This window comes from Lepidochelys kempii, chromosome 12, assembly GCF_965140285.1.
Source record: "Lepidochelys kempii isolate rLepKem1 chromosome 12, rLepKem1.hap1, whole genome shotgun sequence".
NCBI classification, from domain to species: Eukaryota; Metazoa; Chordata; order Testudines; family Cheloniidae; genus Lepidochelys; species Lepidochelys kempii.
The window spans coordinates 16,976,976-16,999,254 of record NC_136391.1 but is presented as its reverse complement, the minus strand read 5'-3'; the positions used below and the strand labels follow the sequence as shown (position 1 = coordinate 16,999,254).

At 40.6% G+C, this 22,279-nt stretch overlaps 1 protein-coding gene across 3 annotated transcripts in view; it reads left to right on the top strand.

Moving 5' to 3' along the window:
- The window catches only part of TENT4B (terminal nucleotidyltransferase 4B), a 51,771-nt gene that overhangs the window by 6,629 nt on the left and 22,863 nt on the right, over positions 1-22,279 (top strand). For all 3 annotated transcript variants that reach the window (XM_073307668.2, XM_073307665.2, XM_073307666.2), the window contains exons 2-3: positions 18,222-18,345; positions 21,598-21,644. In XM_073307668.2, coding sequence (XP_073163769.1) covers positions 18,222-18,345; positions 21,598-21,644 — 171 coding nt within the window. The remainder of the gene's footprint in view (positions 1-18,221; positions 18,346-21,597; positions 21,645-22,279) is intronic.

Sequence of the window (22,279 nt, the reverse complement as noted above, 5' to 3'; positions counted from 1 at the left end):
TAGAATATCAGGGTTGGAAGGGGCCTCAGGAGGTCATCTAGTCCAACCCCTTGCTCAAAGCAGGACCAATCCCCAATTAAATCATCCCAGCCAGGGCTTTGTCAAGCCTGACCTTAAAAACTTCTAAGGAAGGAGATTCTACCACCTCCCTAGGTAATGCATTCCAGTGTTTTTCCACCCTCCTAGTGGAAAAAGTTTTTCCTAATATCCAACCTAAACCTCCCCCACTGCAACTTGAGACCATTAGTCCTTGTCCTGTCCTCTTCTACCACTGAGAATAGTCTAGAACCATCCTCTCTGGAACCACCTCTCAGGTAGTTAAAAGCAGCTATCAAATCCCCTCTCATTCTTCTCTTCTGCAGACTAAACAATCCCAGTTCCCTCAGCCTCTCCTCATAAGTCATGTGTTCCAGACCCCTAATCATTTTTCTTGCCCTTCGCTGGACTCTCTCCAATTTATCCACATCCTTCTTGTAGTGCGGGGCCCAAAACTGGACACAGTACTCCAGATGAGGCCTCACCAATGTCGAATAGAGGGGAACGATCACGTCCCTCGATCTGCTCGCTATGCCCCTACTTATACATCCCAAAATGCCATTGGCCTTCTTGGCAACAAGGGCACACTGTTGACTCATATCCAGCTTCTCGTCCACTGTCACCCCTAGGTCCTTTTCCGCAGAACTGCTGCCTAGCTATTCGGTCCCTAGTCTGTAGCTGTGCATTGGGTTCTTCCGTCCTAAGTGCAGGACCTTGCACTTATCCTTATTGAACCTCATCAGATTTCTTTTGGCCCAATCCTCCAATTTGTCTAGGTCCCTCTGTATCCTATCCCTGCCCTCCAGCGTATCAACCACTCCTCCCACTTTAGTATCATCCGCAAATTTGCTGAGAGTGCAATCCACACCATCCTCCAGATCATTTATGAAGATATTGAACAAAACCGGCCCCAGGACCGACCCCTGGGGCACTCCACTTGACACCGGCTGCCAACTAGACATGGAGCCATTGATCACTACCCGTTGAGCCCGACAATCTAGCCAACTTTCTACCCACCTTATAGTGCATTCATCCAGCCCGTACTTCTTTAACTTGCTGACAAGAATACTGTGGGAGACCGTGTCAAAAGCTTTGCTAAAGTCAAGAAACAATACATCCACTGCTTTCCCTTCATCCACAGAACCAGTAATCTCATCATAGAAGGTGATTAGATTAGTCAGGCATGACCTTCCCTTGGTGAATCCATGCTGACTGTTCCTGATCACTTTCCTCTGATGTAAGTGCTTCAGGATTGATTCCTTGAGGACCTGCTCCATGATTTTTCCGGGGACTGAGGTGAGGCTGACTGGCCTGTAGTTCCCAGGATCCTCCTTCTTCCCTTTTTTAAAGATTGGCACTACATTAGCCTTTTTCCAGTCATCTGGGACTTCCCCCGTTCTCCACGAGTTTTCAAAGATAATGGCCAATGGCTCTGCAATCACAGCCACCAATTCCTTTAGCGCTCTCGGATGCAACTCGTCTGGCCCCATGGATTTGTGCACGTCCAGCTTTTCTTAATAGTCCCTAACCACCTCTTTCTTCACAGAGGGCTGGCCATCTACTCCCCATGTTGTGATGCCCAGCGCAGCAATCTGGGAGCTGTCCTTGTTAGTGAAGACAGAGGCAAAAAAAGCATTTTTTTTAGCTCTAGACCATAGAAGAAATGATGATTAGAATTCAGACCTTCCTGCTTTCTGTCATAACTGGATAACCCCATCACTGCTGTACTAAAGGATATACCCCAAAATCCCCATAGATGAAGGAATTTTGAACATCTGGTGACATAATTTATGATCCATGATTTCAGAAGATTACTTTGGAAGTTCATTATTATTTATTTTTTGTAGGTGTGCATCCTTTCTTTAGGAAAGGTGACCAGAAGGCTTACAAACTGAATAGTGGGTAGGTGGCTATGATGGCATCATTGATCATAAACAGTTCCATATCTTGTGCAGCTAACGTTTTTAACCAGATGACTTAAAAAGTTGTTGGTGATTAAACATGGTTTGATGTTGGATTAGCTTGCATGTTAGAGGTTTGGAAGTCCTTCATTTTTAGTAGAAAACAAAAATTGTAATAACTTAAAAACCTGTAAACTTTTACAGGTAACTAACTGTTTTTCTCAAATTAAAAGCAGTTGCATTGTTTTGCTGAATGTGTGGAGAAATTGATTTCATAATATGAAAGTTGCAGTTGAATGTACTGCATATGTTTTAATATATGAGAATAAATTGTTTAAACAAATCCACAAGAAATAATTTGAGCTTCGTAGGAAGGCCTCATCCATTTTTGGTAACCTGACAAATATGTATTAAAACGTGAAAATGATGGTGAGGGAAAAGAGCAAGAATGTGTCTGGGTCACAAATCCTTTTCCTTTATACATCTGACAAGATCCACCATCACTTTTGATTTTGTCGCTTCACTGCTATTGGAATTAAAGTGAATTATAGCTTGTTTTGACTGTGTAGATGTCTCAGGGCTTGCCTACACATACAGCACTGCAGCAGCGCAGCTTCACCAGTGCTGCTGTAGGACTTCACTGAAGATACTGCTGTGCCAACAGGAGAGCATCTCCTCTTGGCCTGGTTAATCCACGGGGGAGGTAGGTCGGTATAACTATGTCACTCAGGGGAGTGGATTTTTCACACCCCTAGTGATGTTGTTATACTGATGTAAGTTTTATAGTGTAGACCTGGCCTCAGTCTATTAACTGTCTTTGCAGGAAGTCAAAATCAGAGTTTTGCTCATAACCTCAAGAGGCATGTGGTGGTGGTTCCTCTATTTCAAGAAATGAGATAAAACAATTATGCTTTGGGGCAGGATTCAAAATGTAATGCTAAAGGCAGTTTGAGAGACCTTTTTGAAGTATACTGTAAATATTATATAACAATTTTTTTTGGACATGCAAAATCTTGGAGTGCCAAAATGTTCAACATGTTTATATGGATGACTAAAGGGGACTCTGAGAGCCCTGCAGGTTTCTACATATGCAAAGAAACCATGGTGTTTTTTTGTTGTTGTTGTTCTTGTGAAAAAGTACTTACTTTTTATTTCTGTTTTCATGACTTAGGCATTTCATCCCCTGGGGATGGTTCTAGGTAAGTGGTGTCTTAGTCTAAAAGAACAACAAAACACCAGGCATTACTTTGTTCTTTTTTCAAATAAACTTTTACATATTAAGCAGTGTTTTAAGGGCACCGCTCTTGTGTACTTTGGTGATTCCTCAGACTTCTAAGTGTGGACTTTTTTTTTTTTTTTTTTTCCATAGCAATATATGGTCTGGAAAGGGGTTTTAGGATCTTCATTCCTTGAATCCCTTCACCCTGAATCCTCTCTTACTATCATGTTAGGACTGTATCTTTGTCCTAGTTTTCATATGGCACATTAAGACAAAGTCCAGCTCAAAGCCTGTCATATAATTTCAAACCCAGGCAGCTAAATTAAAATGTACGAACAGGCATACTAATTGCTAAAAATTAAAAATTACCTGATCTTTTTTTAAAGAAAAAGAAACCACTGAAAAATAATTTAACCCATAATCATGTAATATTTAACTCCTATTTAGTTTAGAAATAATAAGGTAAAAGTCAGGACTCACTGGTTCAACTCTGAAGCCTTTTTTAAAGGCATCTAGTAAATTTTAGGAAGATGTACATGTGATTTTTTTTTTAACTGACAAAACATGCAGTTTTGTAATATTTCATACTTGTTTTTAAATGCTTCTTATCCTCCTAATTAACAGAACGAGAATAAATCTTGACTTTTCAACATTGGATAGTTAAATGTGTTCAAAAACAACTAGTGTGCCAAAAAACTGTAGAGTTGGCTTTGATGTTAGCTTTTGTTTACATATGCACATGGTATAGAACTCCTAGCTGTAAGACAACAAAATGAAGACCCTTTATTATATTTAAAAAGCATTATAATAACACCACTTTCTTGTTCTTAATGTGAAAACTGTTGGAGAGCATGTTTTAAATGCATGATGGGTTCTTAAATTAGATAAAGTCTTGTAATCTTAGATGACATGTCTCAAGTAAGAGACAAGGTGATGAGGTAATATCTTTTGTTGGACTAACTTCTGTTGGTGAGAGAGACAAGCTTTCGAGCTTACACAGAGCTCTTCATCCGATCTAGGAAACATACTCCGAGTGTCACAGCTAAATACAGGATGGAACAGTCTCTCTAATATCCTGGGACCTACGTGGCTACAACAGCAGTGCATACATGTCTAACGTAAGTTGGCTGCAGGGAAGGGGAATTTTGTCGTGCCTGAAAATGGTTTTCTTCTGATTTATTTGCATGTTGCTCTGATTTATTGATTAATCTGCATGGTTTAATGTGTCTCTCCTTGGGAGGGTGGGAGGATATCCTGATGACCAGGAGTGCCGCCTTGGCATCCTTTCTCAAGTTAAATAATTTTACAGGAGGAGCAACTTAGACCTTAAATCATCTTGAAACTTGAACCTCCAGTAGCAATCTTTCCCAAGAATACCATGACTCTTCTCACCTTAGAACAGGGTAGATACCCGGACTGAGGCAGAGGAACTCCTACTCCTTAAGGTAGCATTCCTCCGGTTCAGTACAGGAGTACTAGCACTTACACCATCTGTAGTTACCATAAATGTTGTATATTGCTGGGCCATGGTCATGCAGGAGCCTTTGCCCCCGAAAGGTGCTTTCTGGTGACCTAGATGTTAATCCTGTTAGTAAATACATAGCCTGATTAGAGTGAATCTTTAATCCATGGTTTACTGATCACTCTGACCACCCAAGACGTTTCCCTTGGTGCAGTCAAGTGAGCCCTAATGCTTCTGGTACAGGAAAGCCCTTGCTTGGGCAAGGTCACTTTTTAAAACTTGTCACTAGCTTTCGAATCCTTTATGGAGGCTTTAGAAGCAGCCAGTGCTTTCTTGGATGTTTCAAACAAAACACAGTCTATCTTTCTGAACTCTGTAGATGTGTGTGCAACAAATTATCATATACGTGTATCGAGACAACAATTTTGTTTTCTTTCTATGGTTGGTCTAAAATTGATACATAAATTATCTCTGAAAACTGTGTTTAGTTTTCACATGAACTTGGACCTTTATGGTAGAATGACTTTATCCTTGTAGAGTCAGATACTTTTGGTTAACTGAAAATGCATGAAGGTTACTAAAGTACTGAACTCAACCTAATGCAATGGGGAAAACCGTCTTAAGCTGAATAATGATAGAGTGTTGGGTCAACATTTGAGCTAGGCTTAAAACCACTGGATGTACAGCTGGATTTTTCTCTAATTATTTCTCAGGTGTTTTAGTTGGACTGTTGAATTAATGTATTTCGGTGTCTATGCAGAAAACCTCTTATTGACTTAGCTTGATGTTTACTTTGTGGTTTGAACTTCAGTATCTGTTCTTATGGGAAACTTTCTCCCTTGGTATACCTGTTGTGCAACTTGGGCTCCTGCTGCTGCTGCATGACACTACATGCAGTCATCAAGGGCAGAGCCCCACTCTGTTCCTTCTTTCTGCCTGTGATTTTTGTCTCATCTATACCAGAATAGTTACTTCTCTCAACCTTTGTGAACTGTATGTAGTTAGTCTGGTCTTTAGCGTTAAGATAGTAAGTTTTAGCTGTATAAAAATAATTTAAATAATTTTTTTTGGATTTGATTTCCTCTTTTGGAGTTTTCTATTCAAGGTATACCCTGGTCACTGGGTTTCAAGCCTTCTTGCTTCAGTCATGTGCTAGCGAGCGACAGGCACAATAAATGCCTGAAGTGCTTGGGGGAAGCACATGAAGGACCAGTACCATATTTGCAGGGAGTTCAAGCCTTGGACGAAGAAGGGTAGAGAGGATAGGCTGAAATTCCAGCTGGTGGAGGTGATGCTCCAGCTACTCTTGGAGCCATCCTGATCTGACTCTATGCCAAGTACTGTGGCTTCAGTGAGAAGTGATCTCCAGCTTTAGTGGAATTCCAGTACTGTTTTCCCTTGTCTGAAGAGAGGAAGACATACAAAGCTTCCAGAGGGGCACTGGCCAGGGCAAGGTCTCCATCCTCCAAGTCTGGTAAGAGGGTTGAGGGAGTTGAGAAGAGTGCACCTGAAACCTAACCACTCCTCCAAATTGGTGCCAAAGCCTAGTTGGCTCTGGTTCTGCAAGGGGCACTGGCTCAAGCTCGGTCCTGGAGGCAGCACTGTCAACTTTTTTGGCACCACAGCAAGAGACCGACTTGGTGCCAATTGCCCCGGACGCATTTGTGGCAGAAAGAAACCTGCTCTCCCTCTTGGTGCAGGTGTATCCTTCCTTACAGGAGTCTGGTCCCTCAGGACTGCTGCCACTTATGCCTGCAATTCAGCCTCCTGTACCACAGGAGGACAGGAAGCTCCTCGGTACTATCAAAGGGAAACCTGATCACTCCCATCACCCAAGACATTGCCCTTGGTGCCTTTGTGGTGGCATTACTCCATTAAATGCCAGGCTCTCAGCACCAATCCCTGGCACTCACTGGATCAGTCCTGCTGTTGTCAGAGGAAGGGGAACCTTGTTGTTGGACTCAGAGGTGGGATCTTACGTATCACAACTGCAAAGCAGGACCCACTGGTCTCCATACAGATTCTCTCTTCCCACTGTGACGCTTCAAGGGACCTGCCATGGGAATGTGTCCAGAACAATGGTGCCCTGCTCCATATCAGTGTTCATTTTGGAACTCTTAGGGTTTCCCCCCAGCTTCCAGATCTTTCCCACATCATGCATACTCAGTGCCCTCATCTAGATGGGCTTAGTCTACACACTGAGAAGCTCTGTCCACACCGTTTACCACACAATTGCTACTGGCAGCACACAGACATTATCACTGCTGTTGAAGTTGCACTTGATCAGTCCAAGTGTAAATTGTTACATCTCTCAGTACTGTGCCAACTTGTGGATGTAATTGCTGGTTGAACTGCTTCAGCAGTACACTTGCCCGATCCAGTGCAATCTCTCAACGCTCTTGCTTATCCTTCAGTTACAGATTTGGAGGCTTAGAGTACTGGTTCTATCCCATGTCAAGATGACTGCACACAGGCTGAAGAGCAACTGAGGTGGTATTTGGCTGGTCTGTCTTCTGCTCAGCTATCTGCACTAGCTCCTGAGCCCCCAGAGCAGCAGAGGACGAATGGAATGAAAATGATAACTTGTTTGTCTCATGGCATATCAGCTGCAGGGGGGGGAAAAGGGCAAAAACCCAAAGGTTGGTTGGTTAGACATGCACAAATTTTCCAAAGTGTGCGTATTTTATTAAGGTTGCCACAGCTTTCCACTCACTACCTCCAATAGCATCTGAGACCTGAAAAAGAGTAGAAATAGATCACTAACACTACAGTGAGTAACAAAGCTTGCACTCATCTACCGTCTTACTCCTCCCCAAGAAGAAGTACATCTCCCCCTTTCTCCCCATGTCCCAACTGCCTTCAGGGGAAAGGGAAGAGCAATCTTCAGTCCAACCATAAAACCAGAATGGAGAAAAAATAATTGTTATTGAATAAATGAGTGAAATGGAGCATCTTATCTTCTCAAAGCACTGGTGCCTTTGTATTGGCAGTGGTCACCAGATCTTCATGTCCAGATGTGGTCCAGCAGTTTGAACAGATGTGTATGACTTGTTCCTTGTGCACCTGCAACTGTGAGAGTGCAGGAGAGTATATCCCATGACTTTCAGTGCACGTGTGTTTCTCCCCTTGCAGGATAGAAAATCGTGAAGCACCTGTTGGAATAAATAAATAAATGTGAACAGGTGCAATAAGTTTTAGTTTATCGCTGTGTCTACTTTAGGGAGGCTATTGTGGGAAAATACACAGATCTTGCCTACAGATTCCAGGGTTGCTGAATGTGGATATGATGTGCATATCTGTAATACAGACAAACTGCATTGGTGCAAGTTGCAAAAATACAGTTCTCTGCTATCTGTTTTTATATATATTTTCTAATGTGGCTAGCATAGTGGCGCTGAAGTGTTGTCAGATGATTAAGAAGAGGAAAATAATCTTTGCTTTGAGATTAGATTTTAGAGAGGATCGGCTGACTTTACCTGTTATGTATTAACATTGTAAAATATGTCTAAATAGAGCACTGGATGCAAATAATATATGTATGATTAGCAGTTCTCGTGTAATAAACAGTTCCAGTGTGGCTTGTTGGTATCAGAACTTTTGCTTGTAACTTAAATTGCATATGGTGCCTTGTTAGATTTGAAACTTCTTGTAAAATCATCTGATAGCTTTTAATCCTTTATAAAAATCTTTGACTGAACATTTTAATACAGAGAATCCAATTAGTGATTTTATAGGGACTCTTCTGTAGATCACTTTAATATTTCAAAATCTAATGCAGAAAACATTTCATAAAGCTTTGACCATTGCCTTGGTTCTCCAAGTAGCAAAACAGTATATCTGATTTTACTTGAAAAATTTTCATTGGCTACCTGTACAAATAGCTGTTAAAAGGACGTCCTACTGAAATAATTGTTTTCCTGCTAATTAAATGTGAATTATTTGTAAGTTTGCCCTAAATTTACTAAAGCTTAAAAGGATCAAAATTGCTGTGACGGTCTTAGTGCAAAGGCTGAGTCTAGTTTAACTTGCTCCACGAAGTAAATGCCGTCTGATGTTTAGTTTTTTGTTGTGTAATCACAACTCAAAACAGAATTCATTAGTGAAGTTGAGACTAGCAGCATTCGTCAAACTTTTGGTCCTTATATAGCTGTAAAGCAGATCTACTACACAATCATACATGAAGCTGTTTGTTAGTATGGGACAGTATATTTTGAGGTATGACACGCTTTAATTTATGGTAGTAACCATCAAAGCAATAGCATTTTTTAATAGCTTTGGGAAACGGGCTTTGGCATTTTAATTATGAACAGCCTAACCCCAAGACTGTAGTCACTTACTCATTTCCAGTATCCCAATAGACTAGCATATTTTTGAACAATTTTACTACAGATTCCTATCAGCAGAGATTTCACTGGTGCTACATTTGAGATCCCTTTCCTTGAGGGTAACTGGACCTCTCAAGCTAAACCAGTCATTTGTTCTTGTTTAGATATAATACATGCCAGACAGACTTTATGTACACTCTTGTGATCAATAATGAAAACACATCTATCCAGAATCTTTTTATCACTAATCTTGATAAATGGTTTTAAACCACTCCCCCCTTCCTCCCCCACTATAAATGTGGAAATGGCCACTAGAATTTCCTGGCAGAGCTAGATCATTGGAAATGGTTTGAAGGGTGTCTGTGTTCAGGCATAACTGTTGCAGCATAAACTGAAGTAATTGACAAACTGATCACTGCATTGGGTGCCTTCCTCTTGAGCCTCCAAAACAGATATCTGTAGCTTAGTAAGGGTTATTGTTGCTTTTTCTTGAAATAAGAAAAGGAGTACTTGTGGCACCTTTGAGACTAACAAATTTATTTGAGCATAAGCTTTCGTGAGCTACAGCTCACTTCATCGGATGCATCCGATGAAGTGAGCTGTAGCTCACGAAAGCTTATGCTCAGATAAATTTGTTAGTCTTGAAGGTACCACAAGTACTCCTTTTCTTTTTGCGAATACAGACTAACACAGCTGCTACTCTGAAACTTTTTCTTGAAATTTGATGGTGGTTTAAAAGAATCTCTTTAAAGGACACCGTCAGAAGTAATCCCACCCCATCCTCAATCTTGCTCTTTAAAAGAAAAATGTATATGATGTTCCATTCCACCTCCCAAAATAGGGGCAACAAAAATAACTTCCTGAGTGAGAGTTGTAATGTTACAATAGCAGTTCCTCACTTTGGTATCCCATTCTCAATACATACAAGATATAATAGACCTGCGGTGGACATAACCTCTCTAGCCTCAAGGAGTGATAGTGAATCCTCTCTGGGCTTATATAACCACAATAAGCACAAGTACTGCTTTATCTGTACTGGTATAATTTGAAGTATAAAGGTTTGTATACTGATATATATCTATAGCTATTTTTATACTGGAAGGGAAATGAGCAATATGGGCATAAGGCACCTCCTTACCAGTATAGCTGTGTCTACATGCTGGATTCTAATTGTATAACTATTTTGGTGTAAAAAAAAAATATCTCAATCTTAACTGACAGTTTTTATACTTGTACAGAAGCTGCGTGTACTGCACGACGCCCAACTGCAAAACCACCAGGTAGTCTTCAGCTAGGATTTTTAACTGTTCCAGCTCTAGATTTGGAGAGTTGATATTTTTCAGTATCAAGGTAGATCTCTTTTAGAAAGGCATGTCAATTAATGCCCCTGTTCCCCGCCCTCTGACCGCCCCGACCCTTATCCCCACCCCTGCCCCCTGACCTCCACCCCGAACTCTCCTGGCCTCTATCCAACCCCCAGCACTGCCTGGAGCACCGGTGGCTGGCGGCACTACAGCTGCGCTGCCTGGCTGGAGCCAGCCATGCCACTGCGCAGCACCGAGCACCAGGTCAGGCTGGGCTCTGTAGCTGCGCTGCCCAGGAGCTCGCAGCCCCACCACCCAGAGCATTGTGCTGGGGGTGCAGTGAGCTGAGGTGTGGGGGGGGGAGGGGACGGGACAGCAGGGGAGTGGCCAGCAGCTAGCCTCCTGGACCAGGAGCTCAGGGGCTGGGCAGGAGGGTCCTGCGGGCCGGATATGGTCCGCGGGCTGTAGTTTGCCCACCCTTGAGGTACGCCCATATGTTTAGGCGTGTATCTCAGATTGGAATCAAAATGCTGTGCAGTTTTCTTGTTGGCTTTGGAGAGTTAAATGTGAAAGAAGGAAGAAAATGAAGGACCAAGAAGGAAGAAAAGAAAGGACCAAAAAACACCTAATTATGGACTCCGCAATGGAATTTTTCCACTGCTGTATTGAAAGCTTTAAAGATATGTGAAGTTGCATATCATCTACCAAAGAATGTTAGCAGAAGTGATATTGTTTAGATGAAATGATTTTTAGATTTGGTGATCTGTTTTGTTTGAAACATCAGACTACAGAATAAATTTTAAATTTGACTATTGTATAATTGTTTTCTGCGACAAGACTAGTTTTTATACCCATCAAATCTGTGATTAAGGCTACGTTTTAGTCACAGGTATTTTTAGTAAAAGTCATGGACAGGTCAGGGGCAGTAAACAAAAATTCACAGCCCATGATCTGTCCATGACTTGTACTATATACTCCTGACGACAAAATCTTGGGTGCTCTGGGGCTGGGGGCGTCACGGGTGCTGGGGAGGGTCTTGGCATGGCTGGCAAGCTCCCTACCTGGCTCCACACAGCTCCCTGAGAGTGGCAGTATGTCCCTTGGCTCCAAGGCAGAGGCACAGCCAGGGGGACGCCGTGTGTTGCCCCCACCCTGAGCGCCGGCTCTGCAGCCCCCATTGGCCGGGAACTGTGGCCAACAGGAGCTGTGGGGGCAGTTTCTGTGGGTAGAGGCAGCACACAGAGCTGTCTGGCCACGCCTCTGCCTAGGACAGAGCTGAGGGACATGTCACCACTTACGGGGGAGCCCCCCAAGGTAAGTGCTGTCTGAGCCCTCACCTCCTCCTGTGCCCCTACCCCAGACCTGAGCCACCTCCCACACCCAAACTCCTGCTGCTGAGACTGGCCCAGCAGCAGCTGGTGTGGCTGGCTTAGCGGATGCCCAAGCTGCTCAGGCAGCCCCCAGGCCAGCTGCACCGGCAACTGCAGAAGTCACAGATGTCACGGAATCAGTGACCTCCGTGACAGTCTTGCAGCCTTACGTATGATTATTCAGTATTTAATAGAAATTTCTTCTTTTCAAAAAGAAAGCAAGAAAATAAGTTGTGACTTAAGTTTTAAACTCAACTCGGAAATTTTTTCTGAACTCTTTCTAGAAGAGAAAGCAAATATCTTCAAGAATAAGTTTATTCTTATCCTGTCAGTGAAAGATAAGGCTTTTGATTCACTGAAGAAATTTGCCTGCATTCTTGAGTTGAAACAATCCTGAATGTACTAAATGAAGACAACTTTCATCCTGATTGAGGCACAGCTGATTCTAAAATAGTCTGAACAGTACTTCATATCTTTTTCGGAATAAAAATGGTCCTACAGTTCATGTTTTCCCAGGAGTCTTCATTAAAACTCCAGGAATGAGACTTTAGTTCAGATTTTAATCCTGTCTCTCCTTGACACTTGCCAAATGCATACCCATCAAGCAGAATTTTTGCTTATTTTGTTCCTCTACCACTTAATTAGTTGATTTGAAAAGTTCTAAAAAATTGTGAATAATTGACTGGTTCATTTTTATGCTGTTTTGGGGGTCATACTACTTGTTCACTAATATTCATGTGATAGCCAGTATACATGAAAACATACCTGCTACAAATTTGTGAATAATGGCAGCCCCCCTCTTCTGTAGTTAAGAGAGAAATGTTCAGTAGAAAGCAGAAAACATACTGAATAACCAGTCACACACCATGAATAGTAAATAGTTCATCAGCTGTTCACTGACTATCTAGAATAACTTTCAAAGGGCTCCTAAATCAGTTAGGTACCTCCAAAAATTCTACTTGGTCTGGAAACTTAATCATCTGAACTATTAATCAAATAACATTCTGAGCTGTAAGGATTGTGAATCTCTTCTCCCCCAAAATACCATATTGTAGCCTCTAGCTTTCCCATGAAAAACTGGGTTTCCTTTTTGAGGCATCTGATTTTTCACCCATTTAAATCCATAGTAAAACTTCCTTTGATTTCAGTGGATACAGAGTTGAGCCTTTTGTAAAATCATTCTTAAAGGTACAGCTAGTATAAAAATAATTTTTTAAAAATCCTTCCTAACAAATAAATGTCCCAAGAAGGGATTTTAACAAAATTTAAAAACCTAAATTGTGTCTTTAATTGAATATAGGGTTGGCATTCAGTAACAAGGTATTTCTGCTCCTGTGGATATCACATCGCCCCTGGTTGGTTGGTTTTTGTTTTTCCTCCTTATTCTGCACCCCGAGACTTTCAACTGGTCTGCTCTTATTGAGGTCCAGAATGAGATGAGTAAATCTGAATCCGGTTACCAGATTTGCATAACTACTTGAAGCTGAAAATTGATAAGGATATGGCTATTTTCTACAAAGTCAACTTAATCTCTTAACAGGCAGGTTTGAACTTTTGCTCAGCCCCAGGATTCTGGTGAAGAAAAAATACTCCATCTATAATCCATATCTTCAGTCGTTTTTCATGAAAACAGTACAGCCCTTGATGTTCGTGCTAACTTTCACTGATCGCAGTGCTGGATTTACAGTACAATTTTAGTAATAGGTGAATTTCTAATATATGTGAATATAAATCCAATTAAAAATACAGTAAATAGTACTGTGAAGAGTGTTTTATTATGGCTATATAGCCGTTTCTTTGAAGAGAAATGTGTCTGGTTGCACCGCCCCTTCTCTGCCCCCTGCTGGAAGCACTGCCACCTGGAGAAAGAGTGGTCACCTGGAAAAGAAGAGCAGTGAGGTGAGACCACTGAACAGACTGTTTTTTGTTGTGCAGGTTAAAAAGACCAGGCATCTGTTTCTGAGTTGAATTTGAGTTGAACAACTAATTATTACTGCATTAGCAAGGGACTTGCTGCACAAGACTCCTTGCTTCCAATGAGTTTTGACAGTATAACAATTATTATTGCAGTGTAACAATTTCTTTTAAAAACAAAAACAACCAAGGCTTTGTTTTATATCCAAAGTAACTTAATGAATGAAGTGGCAATTAAATAGTAAGAAAATACTGTCATATTGCAAGAACTAATTTGTGGATACTTTTCATCTTTAAGCTAAAGATTTAGAATTCCTCTTGAGACACTTGCAAACAAATTCAGCATTCTCTTTAATAGTCCAGTTAGGGTACATCTACACTGCATGCTGAAAACACCATCCTGGCCACTATGGATGTAGAAGCCTTCTACACCAACATTTCACACACAGATGGACTACAAGCCGTCAGGAACACTATCCCCGATAATGTCACGGCAAACCTGGTGGCTGAACTTTGTGACTTTGTCCTGACCCATAACTATTTCACATTTGGGGACAATGTGTATCTTCAAATCAGCGGCACTGCTAAGGGTACCTGCATGGCCGCACAGTACGCCAACATTTTTATGGCTGACTTAGAACAACGCTTCCTCAGCTCTCTAATGCCCCTCTCGTCCCCTAATGCCCCCTTGCGCTATATTGATGACATCATCATCTGGACCCATGGAAAAGAAGCCCTTGACGAATTCCACCATGATTTCAACAATTTCCATCCCACCATCAACCTGAGCCTGGATCAGTCCACACAAGAGATCCACTTCCTGGACACTACGGCGCTAATAAGCGATGGTCACATAAACACCACCCTATACCGGAAACCTACTGACCGCTGTACTTACCTACATGCCTCCAGCTTTCACCACACGATCCATCGTCTACAGCCAAGCTCTATGATACAACCGCATTTGCTCCAACCCTTCAGACAGAAACAAACACCTACAAGATCTCTATCAAGCATTCTTACAACTACAGTACCCACCTGCTGAAGTGAAGAAACAGATTGACAGAGCCAGAAGAGTACCCAGAAGTTACCTACTACAGACAGGCCCAACAAAGAAAATAACAGAACGCCACTAGCCATCACCTTCAGCCCCCAACTAAAACCTCTCCAGCGCATCATCAAGGATCTACAACCTATCCTGAAGGACGACCCATCACTCTCACAAATCTTGGGAGACAGGCCAGTCCTTACTTACAGACAGCCCCCCAACCTGAAGCAAATACTCACCAGCAACCACACACCACACAACAGAACCACTAACCCAGGAACCTATCCTTGCAACAAAGCCCATTGCCAACTGTGTTCACATATCTATTTAGGGGACACCATCATAGGGCCTAATCACATCAGCCCCGCTATCAGAGGCTCATTCACCTGCACATCTACCAATGTGAGATATGCCATTATGTGCCAGCAATGCCCCTCTGCCATGTATGTTGGCCAGACTGGACAGTCTCTACATAAAAGAATAAATGGACACAAATCAGACGTCAGGAATTATAACATTCAAAAACCAGTCGGAGAACACTTCAATCTCTCTGGTCCCTCAATTACAGACCTAAAAATGGCAATTCTTCAATTTAAAAAAAACTTCAAAAACAGACTCCAATGAGAGACTGCTGAATTGGAATTAATTTGCAAACTGGACACCATTACATTAGGTTTGAATAAAGACTGGGAGTGGATGGGTCATTACACAAAGTAAAACTATTTCCCCATGTTTATTCCTCCCACCCCCCGCCGATTGTTCCTCACACATTCTTGTCAACTGCTGGAAATGGCCCACCTTGATTATCACTACAAAAAGCTTTTTTTTTTTCTCTCCTGCTGGTGATAGCTCACCTTACCTGATCACTCTCGTTACAGTGTGTTTAGTAACACCCATTGTTTCATGTTCTCTATGTATATAAAATCTCCCCACTGTATTTTCCACTGCATGCATCTGATGAAGTGAGCTGTAGCTGACGAAAGCTTATGCTCAAATAAATTGGTTAGTCTCTAAGGTGCCTCAAGTACTCCTTTTCTTTTTGCGAATATAGACTAACACAGCTGCTACTCTGAAACCTGTCGGGAGTCCAGAGCACTTCTGACTTATGGTTGTATCCTTGTGTTACTTAATTTTCTGTCTCTTGGCTTTTTAGCTTGCACCATTAGCAGTTAGCAAAATCAGACATGCTAACGTTTTAGAGGAAAATGGGATGTGGGTATTTTTTTCATAATTTGGTTGGATAAATGACAATGTCAAACAAATACAACTACTTATAGAAGGTCCCTGATCAGGGTCAGGTGATGCATCAAACAGTTGTTGTATATAGATCAGTTGATATTCTGCATATTATTCTGTTTAATATATAGGTGTTCTTACAGAATTGTTGCTACTTGAGTTAATAGGAATGTAATGTCCATTAAGAACTATAGGAGACAAATCTGTAACAAAGTAATCTTATTTTAAAGCATGAGAACCGAACTTTGTCACTCAGTTTACTGTTTACTAATCAAGTAACTGCATTAATAGACTGCTTTTTCCCATAACCTCTGGAAACATTCAATTTATCATTTTTTTCCCCCTTTTTTAAATTACAAACAGGAAGAGTTAAGTTATCGCGCTTTTTTTTAAAATTCTGGCAGACTGACTGTTTAACTAGCATCCTCTTCCTTTGTCACTGCAGGCTGTACTTAACAGTAAATCTGTACATTAATCTCTGTACTCCTGGCCATTAGCTCGGAATCTCAGTAGTAAGTGGTAATGTGACCCAATGACTGAAAAATCAGATGTTACCTAAAAAGCTCTGTTGGCCATGGAGTATTCAGACTAGAGTTCCCCAGTGTGTGCATCTCACAGAAACTTAATTATCATGATAGGGTTATAGTGCTAGAAGAACTTGTAAAATATTACCAACAGACTGAATTGCATCAGGATTTCTAAGAGGAAATATTAGTGGTAGACTAGGAGACCTTTTGAAAAACCAAATGATTAGGTAAGCAAATACCTCTAAGTAGCAGATCACAAACAGTAAATTGAAGGGTGTGTGTTTTGGTCTCATGTTGAAGATTTTTGAGTGAAGAATGCAAGTGGGGAGAGGAGGAAGGAGTAAGACAGTAGGAAGACAAGTTTTATAGTAACAACCAAGTGAACACTGAAAGAGCAGATTTGCTGTTAGAAACACTCTGTAGCACTACCTGAGGAATAGAATGTCATGCATAAGCATGACCTAGTCATGCTAGTGTAAGAGACTAAGAAATTAAACTAATTATACAAAGAACATAGATAAATACTAAGTCAAAAATAAAGAAAATATTTGATCCTCTAATCTCTTGTCAGTTTTAGTAATCTACGATGTTACTTGTAACAGAAGAATATTAAAATGTTTCAGGCGGATGAAATTTGAGTTACGTATCTCTTTAGTCATAATACTTACCGTTCTGTCCCTTTCGGATGTCCTTCATCTATTTCATGACACCTGTGGTATGGCTTCCATTGTGTGTGGGGAGACAGGGGCAGTGGGGGAGGCGAGGAAGACTTTTCACCTCCCATCTGAGGACCTCAATTTTGTAAATCATTCCTCTTGGCAGTCCATCAGAGCTTCCAGGAAAGATGCATTTGTTTTTACAAATAACTTTTTTTTTTTTTAATTTCTCTTTGAAACATCTAGCTGCTATTATAATGGTCACTGTAGGAAACAAGTGAAATAAACTCATCAATCCTATGTCAGGGATTTATTTAATCTTTCAGGAATTCAGTGACTGTTTAAATTTGGTGGTGTTGACAGAGGAAACATGGTGAAAAATGGGCTTTAGTTTTCTGGTTAGTCAGGAGGATGTTGCTACGTGCTAGTGCAAATGGATACACAAATTTCCTGGACTTGTGTAATGAGACTTGTGTTTAAACAGCTATACGAAGCATAATTTATTAAAACCCCACCCAAAATGTGGGGGGGGACTTATTTTAAAATAATGCAGCTGATCAGCTGACTGCCAACTTCATTCTATCCTGTGTTCTGTTGAATGTGTGTACACAACTCCTTTTTAACGGTAATAGGAGAATACAGTGCTTAGTGTGAACATTTCTGCTTAGCAGTGGGCAAACAGGTACGTATAACTGAGATGACTCTAACTACAGACAACTGTTTGTTAGTTCACATTTGTTTAAATGTCTCAGTTGATTTTGTGTGGATTAACAAATCGCTTGTGCTGACACAGGCGATGACTCAGTGGTGACAAGGGACTAACCGAAAAGGTTAGCTAAAAGGCTTTTGTTTAAATATTTGGATACTGTGCGTACTCTGAACTCCTTATTAGACTTTCTTGAAGATTTAAAGCTTTATATATCACGCTGATGTTAACATATTTAGTGGTGCTATTTCTTTCACTTTTAGTGTGAACAAAAACAGCTTTGATTAATTTCCATATTCTTTGGAAACATGATATAAGCATATCCTATATTTTGTAGATTAATGTGTTTGAAATTAAACTTCCATAAATCTGAATTTACTTTTGTTGAAGGCAGACAATAGTTTGTTTAAAATTAATGTTCAGTGTCCTTGAAATATTTCTAAACCATTTGAGATAATAGCAGCCTTTTTAATTTTCTCCCTTTTTTAGTTAACTTTTATCTTTTTTCTTTCTTCAGTCTTCATGAAGAAATCATTGATTTCTTCAAGTACATGTCTCCCAGACCGGAAGAAGAAAGAATGCGAATGGAAGTGGTGAACAGAATAGAAAACGTTATTAAGGAGCTCTGGCCAAATGCAGATGTGAGTAGGACTTGGCATGCTCTGACAAAAAGCTTTGGCTCTGGGTCTTTGTAAACAGCTTTTTTTTATTTGTTACACTATCACTTTTCCCCTGATTACAAAAATAACTTTATGCTCAAATTGTGATATAAAAGATATTCACTATTTCTATGGCACCATACCTGAGCTTAGCACTTTAGATATATATATGAACAAAGGCCCTGGTCAGGGAAGCTAAATTAGACATACTAGCAACAAAGGAAGGGTATGAAATCTAACCAGAAGTATATTTGGGTGTGTGTTACTATGCATCTCATTAGTTCTTGCCTCCCACTCTTAAGTAACGTTTAAAAAAAAAAAAAAGTTAAGGGACGAGTGTAGAAGAACATGACTGATGGGGGAGGCCTACCCGATTGCATTGAGGTGGCTTGTCCTGCTGGAAAAGAGAAGCTTATGTTCATACAGGTATAAGAGATAGTGTAGGAAGGAACATGTGACTTAGATCAGGGTTTCTCAGGACAGGTTTTTTTGGTGGCCTCAGAGTGTGTCCACCAACTCTTGCTCGTGGCCGCTCACACTTTTTCCTAAAATACTTGTTAGCTTTAGGAAAAACAAATAAATATGCACATATACATGTTCAAAATCATTGTAATTTATTTATTGCTAGCTTGTAAGTCTGAGGTTAAAAGTGATATTAACAAACATATAAATATCACTTTTCATAGCGTATTTACTCAGACCCAACAAACCTGGGGACAGATTAAGCCCTGGATTCAGGGGTAGGGGGAGACTACAGGAGCCAGGCGTGATTGGGTTGGGGGAGACAGTTGGGAGCCAGAGCCTGATGCTCCGTAGCCAGAGCCCAAAGCCCTGTGGCCGGAGGATGGAGCCCGAAACTGCATGGCCACAGCCTGGGGCCTGCCACTGTGCAGCCAGAGCCAAAAGCTGGAGCGCGAAGCCCCATGGCCAGAGCCTGCCACGCCACCATCCCAGGGGTGAAGCCCAAAGCCTGAGTCCCACTGCCCCGGGAAGGTGAGTAACTCACCAGCTGCCTGCTTCTCCAGCGTTGTGCCCCAGCTGTCTCCAGAAGGGGAAGGGCCCGATCCCTACTTGTAGCCCTAGCAGCCAGCACCAAGGCAGTGCATCCAGGAGCAACAGTGGTGTAGATGATAGTGTAATGCTGTAGCTCATGACTAAAATTATTGTTGTTGTTGTTCTCATCTTGTAAAATCTTTGCGTGTGCTTTCAGATTTAAACTGTTGACTCTGTTGTTTAATTTTAAATAAAGCATTACTACAATAAATTAACTCCATAGAATGTAATTTAGAAATCCAATATCGTTTCACTTGCCCCAAGGATATTAGTTGGTAGGTGTTTTACTGGGGGAAGCTTGAGTGGTGCCTGGTCTCTGTCCATGGCTCTAGCCAGTGCTATTCACATTAACTTCACATGTAAGTTTGTTTGTTTGGTTTGTTTTTAAAACCCTATAAGTCTCAGATGTGACAAATCTAGATACAGTGTAACTTGAATTTGAAATTAACTAAGATTAACTGTTCTTGTATACTTTGACACCAAAACATATAACCAGTAAGGTATAAACACTATGAACAAGCATGTGCTGAAACCATTTATGAGCACAAACAATAAAATAAAATGTGTTCCCATGAATGAAACTTTAAAACAAGACATGGCACATACATTGTATGCTTCCCCACAGCAATAAAGAAAGGGATAAAAAGTTGATTGGGTAAAACTATGTATCTTAAATTGTAACTTTATTTATAGACTTCAGCAATTGTCATTTGCTCTCTTATTTGAGGGGCATGTGCTTAGAAGGAAACATTCCTAATAAGTGAGATTTGTTCTTGGCATCAACTGGGTTCCACCATGAGAGAGGCTTTAATTACACTGAAACTGAACAACATTTAGTGATTTTAAGTGAAGGCATTTAAAATAAAATAATTTGACAAAGTGAACATTTAAATCTTGCTAGTATTGTATAAACAAAAGTTGTCATACAATGAAATTCAGAGGAAAGCTTGTCACATTATCCTTAACTGTACTTGGATATTACACAGTCCTCTGCGTTGGTCAGAGAACAGTTGACGTTGCATACCTTGTACGATTATGACAATACCATAGTTGGACACAAGATGGGAAGTAGTAAGCTTAAGTCTATTTAAATTGGCAAACATAAGATTCACTGTTTTAAATGTTGGGGTGGGAGGGGAGAAGAATATAAACTGGCTTGCAAAGGGTTCCTATTTTGCATTAATTGTGGGTGTTGTCAGGATTTGTTTTTGTTAGAATAAATACCTCTGGATACATTGCATGGTAAAGGTTCTCTCAGAAACATTAGCATTGTGTTAATGCAGTGGTTTTCAAACTTTTGTGCTGGTGACCCCTTTCACATAGCAAGCTTCTGAGTGTGACATCCCCCTCTCCCCCCAAATTAAAAACACTTTTTTATATATTTAACACCATTATAAATGCTGGAGGCAAAGCAGGGTTTGGGGTGGAGGCTGACAGCTTGCGACCCCCCTTTGGGGTGGAGGCTGACAGCTTGCGACCCCCCCCCCCATGTAATAACCTCGCGACCCACTGAGGGGTCCCAACCCCCAGTTTGAGAACCCCTATGTTAATGTCTGCAAAATCCAAGACCGAAGGAAGAAGTCAGTAAGGCTTGGTCTATGCTAGCAACTTATGTAAAACTGTTGCTCAGGGGTATGGAAAATCCTGTCATACCAGCAATGGTGTTATACCAACCTAACTCCCAGTGTAGTGATGCTTTTCTCTAGTATTATTATTTTTAAAAATAGTTTCTTACACACTTAAGTATTTTAAAATGAGAGATTTGTAATGGAAAAGCTGATGGAGCGAGAACTCTGTCTCAAGCAGCACTTTAATTAGAAATAATATTTATTCTGATACTCTCTTCTATCGTGAATATTTTAGGCCTATTGCTGCATTGCTCTATTTCTAATCTTCTTTTAAAGTTAAAGATGTAAATACTTGACTTTGCCAAACTCCTCTGTTTTATGGTCATGTTAAATATTTCAAAAAGAAAAGGAGGACTTGTGGCACCTTAGAGACTAACAAATTTATTTGAGCATAAGCTTTCGTGAGCTACAGCTCACTTCATCGGATGCATTCAGTAATACCTAAAACTACCAGTGGAGGGTAGCAGTAGTCAAACTTTTACTAGTCACTCGATTAGATAATTTGTTCAGAAATGTAAAAGGTGCATTCTAATGCCCTATTTCTCTGTTACAGGTGCAGATATTTGGAAGTTTTAAAACTGGTTTATATCTACCTACTAGGTTAGTACCTTTCCAGTAACTTCTTATACATTGTTCAGGCATGTTTTGAAATCTCTTCCTCTGCTGTTTACCTTTATCCCCCATTGTTATATGCTGCATTTGTTCCACCCCAGGAACATTATTCTATGCTGAGATAGAATAATGTTCCTGGGGTGGGATATGTACTTGTCATCCTACTGTTTTCCTAACTACTGACTTATATCATGTATTTTGTATCAATATATATATATATATATATTCAAAGCTGACTTGTATACAGGCATTTTTATAGAGTACCTGTTTCAGTGACGTTTAAGATAGTGTCTTTTTTAAAAGACTGCCTCATACTTTAAAATGTCTGACCATCCCTGAAAACTGCTCAAGCCTAAAGGAAAATATTATACTTTTATTCAGCCCTCCCAATCAAATACATTGTAAAAATATAAAGAATGGTTGATTGATTATATGAAATAGGACACATCCACCTGTTTAGATCCTGCTTGCAATAATATAAAATGTGACCCCTTTGATCGTATTATCAAGAATAGATTTAGTTTTGTAATTCAGCCTAATTACAGGATTAAATCAAAGTAAAATTTTAGATTTCTCCCACTTCACTGTGATTTTTCCAGCATGTGATACCTTTTAAACCTGAC